The 21731-nt window shown below is 44.8% G+C and overlaps 1 protein-coding gene across 1 annotated transcript in view; it reads right to left on the reverse strand.

Moving 5' to 3' along the window:
• The window catches only part of ITPR1 (inositol 1,4,5-trisphosphate receptor, type 1), a 354179-nt gene that overhangs the window by 53967 nt on the left and 278481 nt on the right, over positions 1–21731 (reverse strand). The window contains exons 46-51 of the mRNA XM_011965454.1: positions 17872–18072; positions 15926–16036; positions 13661–13756; positions 10555–10677; positions 9382–9486; positions 5177–5369 (exon numbers count right to left, since the gene is read on the reverse strand). Coding sequence (XP_011820844.1) covers positions 5177–5369; positions 9382–9486; positions 10555–10677; positions 13661–13756; positions 15926–16036; positions 17872–18072 — 829 coding nt within the window. The remainder of the gene's footprint in view (positions 1–5176; positions 5370–9381; positions 9487–10554; positions 10678–13660; positions 13757–15925; positions 16037–17871; positions 18073–21731) is intronic.

Genomic DNA, 21731 nt, shown 5'->3' on the forward strand with positions numbered 1-21731 from the left:
GATACATGGGAATCTGAAATATCCTCTCCACACTAGTGTGTGTATAAAAAGCTCATAAAACGAAGTTGGGGGGAAAAATGGATCTGGTAAAGCTCAATGATGGTCTGTGTAAGCCAGCATTCGCTTCAGAGGGAGTGCTCAGTATCAAATGTGAGTGCGTGCACTGCAGGATATGCTAATATGATTGTAATAAATGGTCTTCAACTATGGCATATAGCTCATAAAACAAACCTTATTTTTACAAAGCTAACATTCTACTTAAGTTGTAGTGTTGTTTTCAACCTGGACAAACATTCAGTACTTCAAATCAATTAGTTATTTATCCAGGTGCAAGAAGATGCTTAGAGACCAATCTTGACATGCAATGTCTTTTATTTCCTGTGGCACACGGAATTATGTCCCTGTCTACCTTTCCAGACACTTCTCCCACTCCCCTTCCCCATATACTCTGCCTTTGTATCCCAATCTAGTGATGGTTCCCGAACACAGCCCGTCCTCTCCAGCCTCTGCACACTCCCTTTGTGTCAATTAAAAAATATGTTCATGAATTATTTGATCCTCTTCCCTCCAAGTGGTACACCTTAATGTCCTTTCCACTTGAGTATGGGCTGGACTTAACAACTTGCTACTAATAAATAAGAGTAGGCTGAAACTGTTGGTTCACGCCTTCTGAGACTAGGTGATATTAATAAACACTGCGGCTTCCTCCTCCTCTTCCTCTCTCTCTCCCTCTCTCTCATCAATAATTTGCTCTGAGGAAATCATCTGCCACGTCACGAGGATGCTGAAACAGACCTATGGAGAGGTCCATGTGGAGGGGAACTGAGGCCTCCTGCTGACAGCCATGTAAGAGCACCAAGGAGCGGACCCTGTAGGTCCACTTACGCCTTCAAATGATGGCAGCCTTGGCTGATATCCTGGCGACAACCTAATGAAAGACCTGAGCCAGAACCATCCAGAGGAGCCACTCCCAAGTTCCTGACCCCAAGAAACTGTAAGAAAATAAACATTTATTGTTTTAAGTCACAACATGTTGGGGCAATTTGTTATACAACAATAAAAAGCAACTAATCTACTTTCTGTGGCAGGCAAAATAATATGCCCCCCTCAAACATGTTGACATGTGAATCATTAGAACTTGTGAATGTGCTACCTTACCTGGCAAAATGGGCTTTGCAGGTATGATTAGGTTAAGGATGTGAGGTGGGGAGGTTGTCTTGGATTATCTGGGTAGGTCCAGTGTGGTCACAAGCATCCATATAGGTGAGAGAGTGAGGGAACAGGAGGGTCAGAGCCACAGTGGCACAGCGTGAGAAATGCTCTACTGGACAATGCTGCTTTGAAGGTGGAGGGAGGGGCCGGGAGCCACAGGTAGCCTCTAGCAGCTGGAAAAGGATATGGCCTTCAGAAGGAACACCGCCCTATCAACATCTTGGTGTTAGGCCAGCGAGAATCTTTTCAGACCTCTGACCTCCAGAACTGTAAGATAATCAATGTATGCTGTTGTAAGCTTCAAGCTTTGTGGTAATTTGTTATAGCAGCAAGGGGAAACAAATACATCTCCCCGTCCCCCAGTCTCTCAGGCTGCATCTATCCAAGTCCTACAGACCTTTCTAGATGCTACTTGATCCCACCTTTTCTCTGAAGCCTTCCTTTCTTGTACTTCCATGTATCAATGCTTGATTACAGCTCTGGTCACAAACAGCTTGGTATTGCAGCCACTTAAAAATATACCGTTGTTGTCTGTCCACTTCAGACAGTAAGTGCCCACAGGAGGAGTCATAGCTTACACACTGTTGAATTCCTCACTGTACCTTATAGCAGGGGTCCCCAACCCTGGGGCCGTGGACTAGTTCTGGCCCATAGCCTGTTACAAACTGGGCTGCACAGAAGAAGGTGAGCAGCAAGCAAGCACTACCGCCTAAGCTCTGCCTCTGTCACATCAGCAAGGGCATTAGATGCTCACAGGAGTGTGAACCCTATTGTGAACTGCACATGTGAGTGATCTAGTAGGCTGTACACTCCTTAAGAAAATCTAATGCTTGATGATCTGAGGTGGAACAGTTTCATCCCAAAACCATCCCTCATTTCCCATACCGCCCCCACAATCTGTGGAAAAATTGTCTTCCACAAAACCAGTCTCTGCTGCCATAAAAGTTGGGGACTGCTGCCTTACAGCATGTTTTCTACTTATCAGGGGCTAAAAGTTGGTTGGATCAATATACCTGCTACATTATAGCAAAAGGTGGAGTGCTGTGATCCTGGATTGGCAGGGCAATTTAAATAACCACAGCCTAGGGCATCTCTTGGTAACATTCTTTCCTAGTTTTTTGTTTGTTTGTGTTTGTTTTAGAGGAACAGGCCTTTACTGGAAGGCTTGGACTCCACATATACTTATGAGTGGGATAATCACACGGGAAAACCCCATGCAAGAAAGTGTCAGCATATTCAACTCTGCCTCGATTTCCTCTTTGTGTCTCTTCTCATTTTCCTAGCCCAGAGTTTTCACTTCACTGGGGATAGGATTTTCAGGAGAGGATGTCAGAGGAGGATGGTGAGAGAGAGGATGTGAGTGCACAGAAGAGTATGTGTGTGTTCTAGTGTAAATAAAGCAGGGAAGAGAGTTTATGAAGCGCAGAGCAATTGCATATTTTAATCTTGCAGAAGAAAATACTAAGCCCCATCAGTCTTAGACAGACCTCACTACATGTCTGAGTCCTAGCTGCAGATTTACTGAAGAAGAGATGATCCTCTGCAATGCATTCAGGAAAAGGTAAAACAGCTAAATGAATGAGCCTGAAAAATGGATTCTGCAGACTTATTAGAAGAGATATAAGCTACTTAGAGGGGAAAATGCATTTCATTTTAATTATATTTCTGATGAGTACATTTCTCCCTCCCCAAGTGTGCAAATCATGGTTAATTCAGTTATTATTTTCAGTTTCTCTCTTACCAGCAGATAGTTTTGAAGCCAATTAAAATCTTTCAGCTGACAACTGCAGTTGTGCTTAAGTTTCACTGAAATGAAAACTGTTTTTCAAAAAAAAGAATGACTGAAATAAGGAAGGTATTAGCTACAATGTAATATAAGTCTTGGAATAATGACCATGCTACAATCCATCAATTAGGTCATCTTAATCCCTCACTTCACAGGTGAGGGTCTGGGAGCAGTTAAGCCATTTGTCCCAGGGCCACAGAGCCTGTGGGGTGCAGAAATGGACTAGAACTCAGATTCACCACTCTTTGGGGCTGAGGGCCCTCCTACTATTCCAGGCTGGAGACAATATCTCATAAAAAGGGCTAAGGAGATATCTCATCTCACCAGAAAAGGTGAAAACCTTTTTGTCATCTCCAAAATAAGCCTTTTGGAGAACCTATAAAATACATACATTATACATAAACATTTCATAAAGTAATTTGTAGAGAATGAATGTATCAGTGTATGTGTCTGACCAATTTCATAGACCAATTTCATAGACACATATGCGGATAAGGCTAAAATTACAGCTTATTAACTATCATGGAGGTTTGGATACAAAAACTCAGGACTGGCCAGGCACAGTGGCTCACGCCTGTTATCCCAGCACTGTGGGAAGTCCAGGAGGGTGGCTCACAAGGTCAGGAGTTTGAGACCCTCCCTGGCCAACATGGTGAAGCCCCATCTCTACTAAAAATTAGCCAGGTGTGGTGGCATGCTCCTGTAATCTCAGCTACTCAGGAGGCTGAGGCAGGGGAATTGCTTGAACCCGGGAGGCGGAGGTTGCAGTGAGCTGAGATCGCAACAGATACCTTTTCTTCTATGTAACATAATAGCTAGAAAAATGAGGATGAAATGGGTGGGGTCTATGTCTCCCTTTCTGGGGGCAGGGTATCTTTTTCCCTCTTATTGCCCAAGCATGGTGCTCTGTAAAAGTTTCCATGTTCATGAGGATCCTGCAGCTGCAAGACTCTTTGAGGAATCTACAGGAGGCCATGAGGACACTCTGATACCAGACAGAATTGCACCTGTGTCTCCTGAGGTCCACACCGTGGAGGGCACAGAGGCTGGTCTGCTAATGGTCCCCTGGCCCCTCGGTCAGACACTAGACATGGAGCTGGCTGAGGGATGGATTTGGCCTGGCCAGACTTTTTGTAATGTTTGAAAGTGCTGCATAGGGAGGTGCCCCTTAGAGATGAGCAAGAGTACAGCGGGGCTGGAAGTGAGGTGGGAATGGGACCTTTGGGCGAACCTTCTTGCACCGCCTTCTCTGCCATTAGCCTAATCTAGGGATGCAGGCAGGTAGGGAGAAAAGGGAAGAAAAACACAGCGCTGGTCCGTGCCTGCTCAGATTGACAGCATCACGGAGAAGACGAAAGCTCTGGGAAACTGACCTCCATTCCAACACGGCTGTTCTCCACCCCAGCTCTACCCCTCAGAAAGAGCTCAACACATCACAACTATAGCTGGAATCCAGCGTTTCAAATAAAAAAATCTGGCTCCTGATGAACAGATAGAAATGAAGCACGATCCTTTTTAAGTTGGTCTCAACAGCAAGCGCCAAGCACAAGGCTGGTACTGAAGGATCACATTAAAACCCCAATGAAAACCAAGAACAGAGAAGCCCCCTGGGGAAGCCCTACGAATGTGTTTCAGATGAGTAATTTCCACCTGACTGGCTGGGATACTCAATGGGACTCGCTGCTGAGCAATGATGCATCTTATGTGGCAAATGATTCCACTGCCTATAAAACAATTTAGTCTAAAATCCAAGCTACCCCGTAAAAGGGAAAATACCAGAGTCTCTGGAGCAGGTGTGCTAGTAAATGAGCCAGCAAGCAGTGTGAATTTCCTGCTCAAGTGAACCATCCTGTGAGCTCAAGGGCCCGGGCTTTTCCCTTTTCATTTTCTAGATAGAGATACCAAAAGAGGCATTCAAAAAGTCTTCCATGGAGCTTTCCAATCCAATCAACTCAAATTCTGATGCAGGAAGCCTTTTCAGGGGAGTTATCATACTTTGGCTCGAGCCCACTGATCAGCTGCAAAAGTGGTTATGAGTTCCTGGTGGAACAGAGGTGCAAAGTATCATAAATGATACTAGCTTTGCTCCTGCTTGGAAATAAACGCACCATCAAGCCCAAGTTTGTGAAATCCCAGAACTGTGTCTCTCTGTGTTGTTGCTGATGCGTTGGAACCCACCTCTCAGTTTCTTCTGCCAATTCATTTCATTGAAGAGGTCTTCAGACCGCAGAAAGAAATCGTTGATTTTGCTGCCTTGTTCGTCTCTCTCTGTAGTATAGTAAATTCGCAGTTTCGACTCCTTGGTTAGGAATTCACATATGCTGGGCACAGGAAAGACTATCTGTTCCATTGTCCGGTCTAATCTGACAATCTAGGATGAAAAAGTGGATGAGATTAAATATTCATCTTTGAAATCTTTTACTAAGACTATTTGCTCCTGGTGGTAGACTCGGTGGTTAAGATTGAGTATAATATGATCTCTGATTTTATAACCCCAGACTGGGCTGTCTGTCTCAGATTTATATAAAAAATAGCTTGGGTAACCCTGGAAGAATATTTTCCTAACTTCGGACCCATTAATTTTATTTATTTAATTTTAAATTTTTTTTTTTTGAGACAGAGTACAGAGTCGTGTTGTGTCGCCCAGGATGGAGTGCAGTGGCATGATCTTGGCTCACTGCAACCTCCACCTCCTGGGTTTAAGTGATTCTCCTGCCTCAGCCTCCAGAGTAGCTGGGACTACAGGCATGCACCATCACACCCATCTCTCTCTTTTTTTTTTCCTCAGTATTGACAGGGTTTTACTACATTGGCCAGACTAGTCTCAAACTCCTGAGCCCAGGTGATCTGCCCACCTCGGCCTCCCAAAATGCTGGGATTACAGGCGTGAGCCACTGTGCCCAGCCTAATGTTTATTTTTTTTATCTAATCCAAGACAATGATAAACCCATTAATTTTTTTTTTTTTTTTTTTGAGATGGAGTCTCATTTTGTTGTCCAGGCTGGAGTGTAGTGGTGCAATCTCAGCTCACTGCAACCTCCACCTCCCGGTGAACCCATTAAATTCTAATGTGACCAACTTTTATCTGGATCAATTTACTCTGTGTTTTGTATGCATATTCACATGAGGCTGGTGCTGTCCCTAGAACTTTCTGTAATGATGGAATGGTTCTGTGTCTGTCCTATCCACAAAGACAGCCACTAGTCACATGTGGCCCCAATCACTAACATGTGTGGCTAGTGCAACTGAGAGGCAGAATATTTAATTTTATTTAATTGCATTTAATAGCCATACATAGCTAGTGACGATCATGTTGGAGAGTACACTGCTAGGCAGTGTTGTAAATCTCACCAAAGGCACTTTCTCAAATAGTAACATTGGTTATTTTTCCTAGATGGGAACTTTAAAAAGAGACCTTTGGTTATATCCAGTTGCAGTGACCTCCTACCTCTTGTCAAAGGATCTAAACCATACAATACATGAATCAACATGCCTATTTACCTCTGGGGTAGCACTCGCTGTTCTTTACCCTGGCTATGTTTGGGCCCCAGGGGTGGACACCGTGCAAGTTTCCTCCATGCCCTTTCTAGACTGGCTCAGCCCCCAGAGAGGAGGAACTCTGGTTGGATTGTTCAAATTCTAGCACACTTGATTGTGTCATAGTCCTGGGAGGCAGTGATTTCAAAAGGGCTATGGGTTACAGTACAGTAGAGGCACAAGCCTCTCTTCTTCCTCCTCAGAGGTTGGAGAAGTCAGGTGAGGCCCAGGATGCAACGTGCTCTACAAGAAGAGCTGGTTCGAGCTCTCCCAAAACCTTTGTTCCCTGATACAGCAAGAGAGGTGACTCAGGTCAAGTTGTAGTGGGAAACTCTCTTAGAGGTGAGACAGGTTCCCACAGTTCTGCCTCCATAAGTTCTGGGGGGTGTGTTCTTTAGACCAGTGGTTCCCAAATCTATGTGGAGATCAGGCTGGTTACCATACTGATTCTTGTCCATAACCCAACCCCATTTAACTGGAATTGTGGTGTGGGGTCAGTGACCAGAACCTGCACACAAGCAGCTCCCCCGACGATTTTGGTGATTGCAAGGATCAGGGATCACCTCTGCCATCTCCTGCTATCAAGAGCCTGCCTGCTTCATATAGTCAAGTGGACTATGGACAAGTGCTTCTTTTCACTGAAGGAAGATCATCTGGGTCCAGGAGGGAAAGGAGGAGTAGACAAGGAGGCCTCCTGACAAGAACTGAGTTCTAGGCTCCAGGGCCACCCAGCCTAGTTCCCCAGAATGAAGACACTGGGTCTGCATGGAAAGCCCCCGGTAGTAACAAAGTGTTCCTGCCTTTGCGTCGATCACTCCCTAAGGAAACCTGAAGAGGTGGGTAGCTGGCCAAGGGCAGGATTTGAGAGCTAGGGCATGGCTGGTCACTTCTCTTTATCATTTAAGATCTACTCATAACTCGTTTTCAGTAGATTTAGAATCTGGAGTCAGAAGAACATATTCCAGTCCTTCTACGATCCCTCAAAAGCTAGGTGACCTTGTTCACACCTCTTAAACCTGATCGAGTTTCAGGCTTCTCCCCAGTGAGTCAAGGAGCTCAATGAGATACTCTCCAAGGTCCTTTTCTCCTCTGAAATTCTGTATCACAGACATCTAAAGCTTGCCTTTTAAGGGCTCTAGAGGACAGAGCTGGCCTTTCAGTCAAGCTCCTAGGCATTAATGAAAAATCAAAGATATTTGCTCACATACACTGGCATGGTTGGCTAATCAGTGAAATGATGTGTTTTATTAGGATAGCCCAGAGACCTGAGACATCAGGTCAGAACACATTCTTGAAAAGTCTCCATCATGAACATTTCATATTGCCCAAAGGAGTCTGTCCAGTCTTTACAATCTTTGTGCCAACACTGATACTGAACTTGTGCATTTCCTCATTAGCAAAACAAAGCACATCATTCCTTACTGCTCAAAGCCTGTAGAGAGAAGTCTGTGTTCTCTTGGACTCTAAAAGACAGTACATGTACAAATGGACCCACAGGCTCAGGGACTAGACGGATTAGGATGAAAATTCCAGCTCTGCCACTGGTGGCTGGAAAAGTGACACAGCCTCTATGAGCCTTATTTCACAGCTCCCCATTTGCAAAATGGAGATATACCAATGACTTTGCAGAGGCTTTGTTTTTTCGTTTCTTTCTTTCTTTCCCCCAGAGAAAATTATAAAGCTTTATTGAAAGAATTTAAGTCACATTTTCAATATAACAGCAACATGTGTGGCTTCAGTTTGTCTTCTTTTTAACTTACGGCTGCCCAGCACCTGCTTCTGTAATTTTAGCATTCTCTAGATTAGGTGGAGTCTCCCCTTTCACATGATGGCCATCTCCACACTCACAATGCATCATGACACCTTTTTTTTTTTTTTTTGAGATAGCTTGCTCTGTCGCCCTGGCTGAAGTGCAGTGGCATGATCTCGGCCCACTGCAACCTCTGCCTCCTAGGCTCAAGCCATTCTTGTGCCTCAGCCTCCCAGGTAGCTGGAATTACAGGCATGTGCCACCATGCCTGGCTAATTTTTTTTTTTTTTTTTTTTGTATTTTTAGTAGAGAAGCGGTTTCACCATGTTGGCCAGGCTGGTCTCAAACTCCTGACCTCAAGTCATCTACCTGCCTCGGCCTCCCAAAGTGCTGGGATTATAGGCGTGAGCCACTGTGCCCAGCCACATGACACTTTTTTTTTTTTTTAAACACAGATCTGATTGTAGCGCCCTCCTGGGGAAAACTCTCAGATGGTTCCCCATTGCTCTGGGGATGCAGCCCAGACTTCTCATAAGGTTGGTTGATAGGACCCTGTGAGACCAGGGCTGCCTGCCTTTCCCTTCGGATCTCCGTCTGCACTGAACTCTAGGCCCTGAGCCTTGAAGCCTTGCTTAGCCCCTCCGGATCACCTAGAATCTTCCCACCTCTGGGCTTTCGCTTGCTGTTATCCCCTACGTCTGAAAAGTTCCTCTTGCTAGTCTCTACCTGTTTCATCCCTCTGCTCTTTAGGGTCTGGGTTTTGATGGCATTTCTTCAGATAGGCCTCTGTGAGCACCACGATCTACAGCAGGTCTCTCTGCTGAACTTTCTTATGATGCCTCCCACCTGTCCTCGTTAATTCGTGATGAATGAGAGTTGCTCAGTGTCCTCTTCCCCACCGGAGCACAAGCAGCAATAATGACTGTCTTGGCCATGGGATGTCCAGCACCCAGCCCAGGACCTACCCTTGTATCTCACACAGTACACACTCATATTTCTATTGCTCAGATGAATGAATGCACGCCAGCCCCAGAGCAGGGCATTGCACACTAATGCCTCAACACAACCCCATGCCCAGAGTTTACTCAGCTTTTACCTCTATCTGCGCCGTGTGCTTGGCATAAAACTCCAGAGCTTCATCTCCATCCACTTGGCCACCAGGTTTCAGCATGCTCTGAAGTTCTTTGTTATGCCGAGCCAACTAGAATACAGGGACAGAGATACAGGAGGTTGGTGTCTCTTCACAACAGGAACACAGAAACTCCTTTCTAATGTTAGGTATTAAAAAATGCATAATAACCAGCAGCAAGCCGAAGGGCAAAGGTGCCACGAGGCTTGCTCCATCTGGCGTGCTGTGCACAGGTGCTATTTTGGGAGCTTGGTAGAAAAGCATGGAAAGCTTGTGACCACACATGGTTCCACTTTCCCCCGATGTCGTTAGCCAGGCAGGAGGGAGATGGGGCTTTCTGTGTAGCCTAGGGAGCCTCCATTCGGAATGTTCAGACACCTTCTCGGTGGCAGATGTGGTCATGGAAGGGAAAGGGGGCAGGAGACTGTTTGAAATTCTTTAACCAGTGGGGGGTAACAGGGACCCACCAACCTCGGGCCCAATATCATCACTGTTGTGTATCTGGTTCCCATACCTGAGTTTAAAAGAGGTGGACGGGACAGGAAACACAAGGCCCCAGCAGGGTTACAGCCTGCTTCTACCCACCAAAAGCTCAAGGCACATCAGCATCCAAAAAGAGAAAGGCTCTTCAAAAACCTAGCCACTTGGAAAGAGAATTATGAAATATGGCATTCTGGTGCCAGGGCATAAAGTATTGCTGTATCCCCAAAAAAGGAAATAAAAGGAAGTCATAAGGACAAGTTCCCACAGATTTCCAAATGCAATATGCAAGGAAGCTGAAGTTTATTTCTTTAGATTGTTAAGACAGGCTCATCAATATTTATAAAAGCCTAAGACTCCTTTCAACTGTCTCCAGACAGAGTCATAAACCATCCAAGTGTCACTGCTTGGGGGTGAATGCCTTTAAGAAACACGGGAATTTCCAACTACATGACCCTATCACTGTGGAAAAATGGAAACGTCCTGGAACTCTGCACACTGGGTCAGGCTGCCACAAGCACCTGTGAGCCGCAGTCTCAGGAGTACAGACAGTCCTAGGTTAAAGTCATAAAGGAAAAGCAAGACCAGGGGCACCCTCCAGCTTGGAATTTTGGACCTATAGGGAAGCAGCACCCGGAGGAGGCACAGGAGAGGTGATACCTGATGAGCTAATATGTAGATGTTGTGCCCCACGTTCCTGGGGGACGCCGCTCCATCCTCACCGTTTTCTCCATCCTCAAATTCCACTTCACCTTGCATGTAGGCTTTCTTGATCACTTCCACCTGCAACAAGAGCCAAGAGAACAAAACTCCTGTTTCAAGGAAGACCCACACAGGACTGGATGGACAGCACGCACGCTGGCTGTCTCCCCTCCCAGGGAAAAGGCTGCTCTGCACTCTCTCCTATCAGGCTTGGATACAGCCTCAGAATCCTTCATGACACTGGCACAGGCAGTCAACACCAATCCACCTCTCCTGTCGTGAGAAATGAAACTCACTCACTCTACTTAGACCAAGAGACATGCTGTGGCTGGTTACTGCCCTTCTTCTTTACAAGGGAGCAATGGCTTTCAAGTGCCTTGAAACAATAAATATGATATGAATGCAGGCTACAAGCCATACTTTTCCTATCTCAACATTTCCTCCCACCAACTCTCCCTACTCCCAGCCCTTTGTCATTTCAGGAAAACCTAATAAGAAGTCTATTCGCATTGAAGAATAGCTGGTGAAACTAGTTTTTCATTTTCCAAATTTTCCAGGTCCCGCACAGTCTACTCCAAATGAAAATAACAGCATGAACTAGTATTACCTACTGAGTACCTACTATGTGCCAAGGACTGTGTCTCAGTGTTTAACATTCTTTCAAAAAAATGTAATGATCACAAACATTTATAAGGTATCAGAGATGCCCCTTCTTTCTTTGAGACAGGGTCTTGCTCTGTCACCACTGTCAGGAGTGCAGTGGTGCAATCATGGCTCACTATAGCCTTGACCTCCCAGGCTCAAGTGATCCTCCTGCCTCATCCTCTCAAGTAGCTGGAAGTACAGGTGTCCATTACCATGCCTGGCTAATGCTTTATTTTTTTATAAACACAAGGTCTCACTATGTTGCTCAGGCTGGTCTTGAACTCCTGGACTCCAGTGTTCCTCCCACCTCAGCCTCCCAAAGTGCTGCAATTACAGGTGTGAGCCACTGCACCTGTCTCCTTATTTATTTTTTTAGTGGATGAGGAAAGAGTTAAGGAGATAAAATAACATTCCTAAAGTCACAGGTAGTGAGCTGGGATGTGAACTTGGCTCTATTACCCTTCACAGCTGCATGACTTGGCTCCCAGACGACCACACACTTGGCTCATCTCATGGTTTGAGCACATTTCTCAGAGCATTTCTGTGCCTGTCTGTTCCCTCAAGTTTCTGTCTCCAGTTTCTTGAGAGCAAGGACTGGGTCTGCTCATATCTGAATCCTTCCCCTAAGACCCTCCGCAATGCCCAGAACAATGTAGGGTGTGGCCGACATTTATCAAATGAACACATCATTCATGATTGAATCATTTAAAGAAGAAGAAGAAAGAACCTTCAACCTCTAATTTGCACTAAAAATTATAATTTTCTTTGATGATTCAGTGGGCATTTCTGCCTCCCCCATTGCCACAAGGCCATGCCCATGAATTATTTGTCATTATCTAATACCAAAGGCCACATATTTCAGTACTGACACCAAGTCAGGCCCTGGAAGTAACGATGGAGACAAGAGAGCCTCACTCTCTGAGCTCGTTTCCCTGCCAATTCTCTCCAATACCAAATCGAGCAGACAACATGTTGCACGCGATTTGAGGCCAGGAGCATACACACGTATGTATGCACACATGCATGTACACAAACGTTCTATTTGGATTCCTAGAACAGTGTTTGTTCCAGGAAGCCTGACTCTTCCTATGAGCCAGAATGATGTTCTCCAACCACCAGGGGGCTGCCCAAGAGCCGGTGCCAGTCACCGCACTGGGTGTTGACATTTTTCCCACCTGAGATAGGTCAGAGAGCTGGGGCATGTTCTTGACTCCTGGGAAGCCGAATGGGGTCCCTGCGTAGTCATTCCATCCCTGCTCAAGTATGACAAGCCTTGCCTCCCCAGTGACCCCGAGTTACGTAAGCTTGTTATGTAAACTCAGAGAAGCCTTCCATCTCGGGCTGAGAACTTACTCCCTGACCTCAGAGATCAAAGAACTGGGCTGCTCTTAACTTTATTTAAAAGTGTATATAAAGGGACTTTTGCCTGGCCCCCAAGTGCACATTCAGGTCACCAGGAGGCAGAAATGTTTTGGTGCCCTCATTTAAGTCTGTCAGTTACAGTTTATTTGCGTGGAAAAAAGCCCAAATAGAGAGCACTGCCCTCAACTCATGTCACTGTCTCTGAAAGCTGCTCATCTCACAGCCTGCAACACTCTCTCAACCTGCAAGTCACAGCCAATTGTGACTATCACCCCTCAAAAATAAACCAGATCATGTTTTCTTTAAAAGAAACAAACAAAAAACCCAAACGTCAGCAACCAAAAAACACTTCTGTAGCTCAGACTCTTGGCACCAAGAAGAGACATGAATTCTTCAGCACTGGACAAAGATATGGCTCAAATACCAGCAGCAAACGAGGAAAGAGAGGAAAAGGAGCTTCCGTTCACTAAGGGTGTATCAGGTGCTAGGCACTGTGCTAGGGCTTGACATGAATCTTCTCATCTAGTCTTCAAAGCAACCCTCTGGACTAGGTATTCTTATTATTATCGTCCTTTTATGGATCAGGAAAGTACAGCTGAGAGAGGTCCAAGCAGGTGCCTAAGGTAACACAGCAAAACAGGCAGAGCTATGGACTTGAACTCAGGTCTGCTGGGTTCCATAACTACACTGTCCCCCATGAGGGAAAAACAGGGAGGGAGGCTTCTCCACGTGGTTTGCGCCAAAGGGAGAAGGTAAAATAGCACGTATTCAATATCATATAGGTTGGTACAAAAGTAATCGCGGTTTTTGCCATTACTTTCAATGGCAAAACCATGATTTCTTTTGCCATTGAAAGTAATGGCAAAAACCGTGATTACTTTTGCACCAACCAAAATATTTCACTTCTCTCTCAGTCAGAGGCCTGAATTAAATGTTCCCTTTATACTTCTGACTTTGGGAACCTTCAAGAAAGCTCCAGGAAGCAGATCCTCTGCTCTGTCCCACATATCACTGCAATGCTCCTTGGTGCTACCATCAGATCCATCACCCAACTCACCAGTTCCTTGGGCCTCATGTTATAAAGTATCCTCTCTGCGTTTTCACTGTCGTGCCTGCTTTCCATGATGGCCAGGAGTAACTTCGAGGCATTGTTCTAATTGGAGAAACAAAGGGAGAGGAAATGTAGAGGGGCTGCTTGGGGGCCCGGCCTGAATGCAGGTGCCAACTGACACATGTGAAGCATCCTGGCTAAACAGACGAACATTTCACCCCATGAGGAAGCTCGGGGTCAAGTACATCAAAAGCTATCTGCGCCAGGCAGAGAATGTCCCCCCTTCAGACCCCAGATACACGTGTAGAATCTGACTTGGGACAAAGAGGCACATATTTGTTAGGGCACGTGTGTTATGCCCTAATGTCAGCTGGTACAAGTCCCAGAAGAAATTGGGAATTTACACATGGATGCTTATCGATACACTGTCACCCTCATGGTGACAGCGGTCAGGAAGAAGCTGCTGCTACATAGATCCATGCTGCCTTCAGGGCAGGGCCTTGCAGGCCAGAGAAGACAGGTAATAAAGGTAATTCGTCCCTGTCCTAAAATATTTCTATTAGCTCTCATAACCCCTAATATAATGAGTACATCTGACACTAGTTAACAAATGTGACCCAAAGGAACAATATATGCAGGCCAAGCCACAATTTCCCATTACATTGAAAAACACCCATGTTCGCACCCCACATTCTGTACTTCCTGGCTTGACTTCGTTTTAGGCCCTGGGTCTATGATAATTTGTATGCTTCTTTATGTACAGGACTTGAAAGTTGTCTTTTTGTTTTGTTGGTTTTGGTTTTGGACAGTGTGAGCGGTCTTATTTCTTCCCCTAGCTTAGGTCACAGCAGTTGAGTCAGGATATCATGCTATCACAGGGCACCAATTTCTATAATCATCCACAGATCACTGAATTAGTTGAAAAAGTCACTAAAATGCTGACCAGGAACATATGGACTTCTGTTTATTTTGGACTTTCTGAGGAATGGTAGCCAGGTATGAGCTTGAATGTGTTAAAATTAATTCTAAAACACAATTTGTCAAAAGGATTTAAAAATAACAGAAAAAAGTCCATTTAAACCACACACCCAAATCGACTGTTAGTGTGGACTCTCAGTTCTAAATAGTAAAGAAAAAATAAATGCCATTCCCACAGGTTTCTGTGTTCCCATCTTTCCTAATGACCTTTCCTATGACATCCTTCATGCAATGAATACAGCTCAGCCTTTCAGCCAAAACCCTGTAGTTCTAGGCTCTTTCATGATAATGATGAAGTGCTCGCTGCTGCGGATGGCACACAGAGGACAAATCTCAACATGCCCTGACATGGGAACAGTTAAAAAGGAAATGTGTCCAGAAAGGCTAACATGTTTTGAAATATACTTTAGAAACCTGATGCCTGCAAGTTCAATTGTTAAAACTGAATCATGGGATTCTCTGAGAATCTTTGGAATCCCTACATAGAAGCGAGGATTTTTTCTGGGTATACTTTAGAAGTCAAAATCAGGAATGGTATATCAATTTCTCAAATATCCAAAAGGCCAGCTTGGAAATGCTGCAGGTTTAGCACCTAGAAGTCACGATTTTCACTCCGTTAAGCTGTTTGAATAACAGGGAGTCCAAACGTCAGTGGGGCTTCCACATCAGTCACCTGCAGTCCCGCATTTGTACACAATTCAGAGAAGCTCAGCAGAGGCCTGCAGGCACATTTTTGGTTTGTGTAATTTTCCTTATTTTAAACCAACATTAATAACCACCCTTCTGCTAAATCAGTGACAGAGAAGAAAAAGGTATTTCCTTGATTAAATAAAAATACATGGGGTGTGTGTGTGTGTGTGTGTGTGTGTGTGTTTGGTCCTAGATAGGCTTATTTGTACTATTCTTCAACTGGCCCTTTTCCCTCAAATGGGGAAAAATCAGAAACCATAGAAGGAATGGCGTTTCCATTGTTTCTCTGTTTGTGACTTTCAGAACCAAGGCGTTTAGTACTCGATGCTGTTGGAATTGATTTCTCAGCTTTGAGCAAGGAATCTTCATTCCATGTGACCTAACATTTCAGAAGCTCCTATCCCCTCATGAGACCCTTATGTGGAAGAGAAAGGGTGAAGTTCTGCATCATAGTCAGCACTAGCAACTTGGGTCATTCATTCAGTTTAAAGAACTATCTTTAATATTTAGTCTCATGACTAACTGACCATGTACATGTGCCAAGGCAAAACACAAAAGCGACTGTTTACAAATGACTGTCTTTTGCTTTTAGTTCCTACTTGCCTTCAGTTCTAACACAAGGTCCATCCTCTTCTTTCCCAAAGGATTGATATCATTGAGGATCAGGGCTGTGATGATGTCAATGCCATTGGATTCATGAGTGGCTATGCAGTTCTGGGCAAAGACACACACAGACATTTACACAAATGCTGGTCATAAATCAGACGTCAAAGGCCAACAGGCTGAACTGCTATTTCAACACAATGCTTACCACTCCCAGTAATGTCTCTAGGGGAGAGCTGCAAATTTTCCGTGAGAAAGTGGTAAGAATAAAAGACAGATGAAAATCTCTAGTTTCAGAATTAACAGTAAACAGTAGGAAAGTCCCCATGCACTGTAACTGATAAATTGGTCGTGTCTAATCCAAATCATGCAGCACAGTTGGCTTTTGTTCTTAAAGGAAAATATGGTGTATGACTGATTCTGGGTTCTGAACCCTTTTTCCCCTTTCAAGGTGTGTTCCATTCTCTCTAAATCACTCTTTTCGTATTTTGTACTTTAGCTTAAGGCTTAAGCTTGGAAAGCAAGTTTCCTGTTTAAGGCACACAATATCAAAATTAATCATCTGCCCCCAGGTAACATCTCTGTTTGCAGCACAATCCACTCTGATCTGTTCCTTTCAACAGGCCTCTATTTGGCAGAGAAGCAAACTTGAGGTAATAAGGAAATTCACTTAGATGTCAAATAAAGCCTTTCCCCATGCCTGTTGTATTTTTTTGTTCCTTTTCATTTTAACTAGGACTACACCATCTGCTTCATGAGGGAACCGGGAGAGGAAAGTGCATCTCACAAAATGCTATTCTCACATTCACAGACAACTGAGACCAGGTTTTTAATAGACAATGAGTTGTCTCTTATAAACCGTTCTCCTCTGAATGAAGGGCCTGGCTCCCCAAGTCACACAAGTAACCTTCCCTGGCTGCTGGGTTTAGCACTGACCATTTGAAAGCTCAGTCATCCCTCTCCAGTCAGGATGAAGCTATAATTTGGGATTAAAAATCATACTTGGCCGGGCACGGTGACTCAAGCCTGTAATCCCAGCACTTTGGGAAGCCGAGGTGGGTGGATCACAAGGTCAGAAGTTTGAGACCAGCCTGGCCAATATGGTGAAACCCCATCTCTACTGAAAATACCAAAAAATTAGCTGGGTGTGGTGGTGCATTCCTGTAGTCCCAGCTACTCAGGAGGCTGAGGTGGGAGGGTTGCTTGAGCCTAGGAGGTAGGTCAAAGCTGCGGTGAGCTGAGATCACACCACTACACACCAGCCTGGGAGACAGAGAGACACCATCTAAAAAAAAAAAAAAAAAAAAAAAAAACATACTCAACCTGGCACAATGCAAAAACTCACAAAATCCTTAAGATGCCATGTATAAGCAACGACTCTACTCAAGACAAGAAGTTACTGGGTTGTACTCCCAAAATATACCTCTTTGAGAGACCAAAGTCAAGACTATCTGGTCTTTCTTTTCCCTGAATGTCCATGATGTTTAAATCTCAACTATAAATGTCCTTGTATTACTTTCAAGCTGTCTCACGTGTAGTAATTTTCTTCTCTCTAGCTAGGCTTAAACGTCCTTCGAGTAGTCACTCTTTGAAATCCCCTAGTATTTAAAATAGATCACTGTCTTCTGGTTCTCATTTAACTCTTGCTTTATTGCCTACTCCTAGAAGTCAAGTTGAATAGTTGGACATTCAAACCAAATCAAAGGAAGCCAAACCTAGGCAAAGAAAGAGACCACAGACTGCCCCTCCAATGCCTTTCATTAGGAAGGTTCTGAAGTATCATGAAACACCATGGCTATTTCTCAACTGCTGGAAGACAGCCTCCTGTCCTACTGACTCCCTAGGCCAACGGGCACAGGCTTCGTGATGTCTGAACTAGTTTCTTCTGTCAACATTTCTAAAATAGGACACTTTTTTTCCCCATCCCAAAACAGAAATTTAATTACCTGGTTCTCATGGCAAGGTCCTTGACAGTATTCGGTCAGACTTTCCAGGGTTTGGTTGATAAGTGCTACGTTCTTTTCATTTATATACAAGCCCAGAAGACCAAGGCCTCCGGTTGTGCTTCCACAAATACAGTCTAGAAACTGCAGCGTCTCACATACCAAATTGTAGTTGGTCTTGTTATTTTGGCAACGGAGGAAGTTCTGCAATTGAGTAGTCCCCAGGTTAGGGGAGCAAAGGCAGAGAAAAGAGGGAAACGTTATTCATCCTGCCATTTTGATAGCCTCTCATAGGTTGGTAATTATACAGAGAGATGCCACGTGGGAGAGCATGGAAGAGTCAGTGTACCCCCCGCCACCACGATGATAAACCCATGGACTTGGTGTACGGCAATGGCCCTCAACAATGCAACCTGCTCTCCAAGGTGTCAGTATACGGAATGCAGTGCAGTTGACTCCTGTCATCTTTTTGAGTCCTCATCTCTCCATTCACTTCTTACCCCTTCCTCACTCCTGCCCACCCCAACTTCCATCAGGTGTTAAGTTCAGAGGCATCTGACATTTCCAAGGGCAGTGGTTTTGTTTAAAGATGATGGTGTGGTCTGAGTGCTGAATGCCCGGAGCCCAGCGCTGGGGACGGTTCACCATAAAATGGGGGTGTGATTAGCTGGCTTACTCCGAGTGCCATGTGGAGGGAGCCTAGATTACTTGTTTGACCATTTCTGTGATTAAGGGAAGGAGTGAGTGTGAGTAAATGTGTGTGTGCTTATGCGCATGTGCCTGAGCAGGTATTCTCCAGGTGAGTTCCAAAGGTAAACAAGAGGCACAGATAGGAGCAAGACACTTCCTCAACAAAATTTAAAAAGCCACATTCGCCCAACTTGAGAAATAGAGTATTTTAATGAGGAGATTTTTTTCAGAGGCTCCAGTAATCTGTTCTTAAAAAGAAGCAAAAATTAATTATGTATATTCTCTTTCTCAGTTACCAAAGCGACATGGTTACTGTAAAAACTGGGCAATATGAAAAGATAAAATGGACATGATCTTTGACCCAGTAATTTCCACTTCTATGAAGTATTCACTTCTACTCACAAAGTCTGTATTGGATGTTCACTATAGTACTGTTTGTGACAGTGAAGAACTGGAAACAACCTAATTGCGCACCAATTGAGGAGTAAATAAATTACAGTATATCTATATCACTTAATATTATAAATTAGGAACACTGAGTAGATCCATATGTGCCAATATGGAAAGATCTCTAGGATACACTGTCAAGTTTTTTCAAAAAGGCATATAGATTAATATCTAACAAATGTTCCCATTTCAATACATAGAAAAGGACTAAAGGATACAGTCTAAACCAATAACCAATTCTCTATGGATGAAAGAGAGGCAACTCTTGTAACTAAATACTTACATTCATTTCCTCTTTATAAAAAGGATATATCCACATATTCCTTGTGTAATTAAAACATTTGTAAATGCACAGGTTAAGAGCTGGTAACCAAGTTCAATGCTTGACTCATCACCAAACTAACCGCCTCCTTTTTCCCCACTACAACTTAACCCAAATTCCTTTTGCTTCATAACAAGTTCAGGTCCAGGTGGGAGGTGGAGGGAGAATAGATGATTTGGGACTGTGTGGGCTCAACTGTTTCTCTAAGGGAAACCAGAGGAGGATTTCATAGCCATTTCTGCCTTGCTCCAGCTCCTCAGGGAAGACACTACCTGTGTGAGGGCTTGGCTCAGCCCCGCTCTGTGCAGGGGCGCAGGAGGAGTGTTTGGGACAACTCTGGAGAGGGCCTGACTGTCCATGGCTGAAATTCACAGCAAGGCTCTCCTAGCCCATCTGCCTCTCAAATTTCTGTTACTGCTCCCAATGAATTTAAAAAGGCATATAGATTAATACGTAACAAATGTTCCCATTAGAATATATAGATAGAAAAAGGACTTAAGGATGCAGTCTAAACCAACAACCAAGTCTCTGTGGATGAAAGAGAGGCCACTCTTATAACATCTGAGAGGCAAGTCTTATACCTTATAACATCTGTCTCTCAAACTTCTGTTACCACTCCCAGTGAATTCATTTCATTTAATTCTGATTACTTCAACCAGTATTTACAACACACTTCAAGCACTCCTCATTCTCTGCCTGGCCTCTGGGCTCCTACCAGGCAATGCCCTCTGTCTGTTGCCCTCAGGGCCTCCACCCTGAATGACTCTTCTTCCTTCAGGATGTGGTCTAAAGTCACTTCTAGGAAGCTCCTCCGACCCCTGAGCCCTGCTCCAGTGAGATGGGAGCACTGCGCGTCGCCTCTCCCGGCCCTCCGCACCCTGTGATGTGCATACAGAGGGGCCGATCAACTCACCAAGGACCACGTTGACAGCGCTGGGTGCCCAGCAGCTGGCACAGGGACTGGCACCTACCAGGTGCTTTGCAAACACTGGTTGAAATAATCTGAACTAAATGAAATGAATGGAGGGAAGAGGACCAGGAAGTCCTCGAGGCTAGCTGGGCCCACGTGTTTCAAATTCCCCATGAAGACAATGGCTGCCCATTCCTGAAAGCCTCTCCCATCTTTCATGGCTTTCAGAGTGTCTGGACGGAATCTGTCCCAGACTCAGATCCATTTCCTCTGGCCCTCTCCATAAACAGAGGCACGCCGCTCACTACAAGGCACAGGGAACTCCTTCTCAGAGAAGAGAACTCCCCTTCAGCATGTACCACCCTGGCTTGTCCAGGCTAGAGAAATTCTGCCCTTTTTGCAGTCTTCCTTGGAGGGCCTGGGACCAAGTTGAGATGGGTGGGTTAAGGAAATGGAAGGCTTTAAGTCTGTGCTTAGACAGACTTCAGCGGAAAGAGAGCAAGACCTTCATTGCCCCAGGGGGAAGAGCAAAGCCAGCTTCTCAGGGGAGGGCCCCCAAACACATGCCAACTGGCTGAAGAGCGGTTTTTCCCATCACATTTCTGACCACTGTAAACAAGGCTTGCTTAAGGCAGCAACTGCCTGTTTGGCAAAGTGAGACTTGGTGACTTTATCTCTTCTGAACATTTACCAACAGGAAAGTTAAGGTTATAAATATGACAAGTGACTCCGGACTTGCTGCAAAAGGCCAGATTCCTTCTCCCTCTGCGCTGACTCTGAGCTGCTTTACACCAGGAAGCCGAACACTCTCCTTATGAGAATGCCTTCTCCTTCCGTCCGATCCAAGGGGAATCCCGGACACAGTGACCCACCCCCTGTTCTGGGATATTGCCACAGAATGGCACTCAGAGTGGCTGAGTCCTGCTGAAAACTATTTTTTGGAGAAGTGGATTTCTACACACAATAATTGTATTGCAGCAAGTCACTACCTGAGAGAGTCTGATTTTGCAAGAGTTTTTAAGGATGATTCCAACCTCCATCCTTGTGAACCACTGGTCCAGATCACGGGCTTCTAACTGGGCCCTGCAGAACCCTGGGGGCTCCGTGCAATTCCTCCCTGCCATCCCAGGGGTCTCGTAGGTGAGGGAGCACTCTAGTTTCCACTCTGAACAGAGCAGTTTTGCTCTCCTTTGCAGTATTTAGTGTATTTCTGCATAAGATATTCAAACAAAGGATCCTGTGCGCCCCCCGCCCACCAAAAAGTTTAAAAGCACTGAACTGGATAATCTTTATGATACCTTCAAACATTATGTTGCTAGGTCTTTTTTTTAAGTTAAAATATGTTAAAATATACTATACACCCCAACACCCCACAGAGCTATGCACTGTGTTTCCCACAGAGCTATGCACTGAGAAACGAGTTTTGGAAGGACTTCATTAAAAGGTGCTTCTGTCCATGGGGTTCCCAGGGCATTGATTCAAATTCTGCAAAAA

This window comes from Mandrillus leucophaeus, unplaced genomic scaffold, assembly GCF_000951045.1.
Source record: "Mandrillus leucophaeus isolate KB7577 unplaced genomic scaffold, Mleu.le_1.0 Scaffold727, whole genome shotgun sequence".
Lineage (NCBI taxonomy): Eukaryota > Metazoa > Chordata > Mammalia > Primates > Cercopithecidae > Mandrillus > Mandrillus leucophaeus.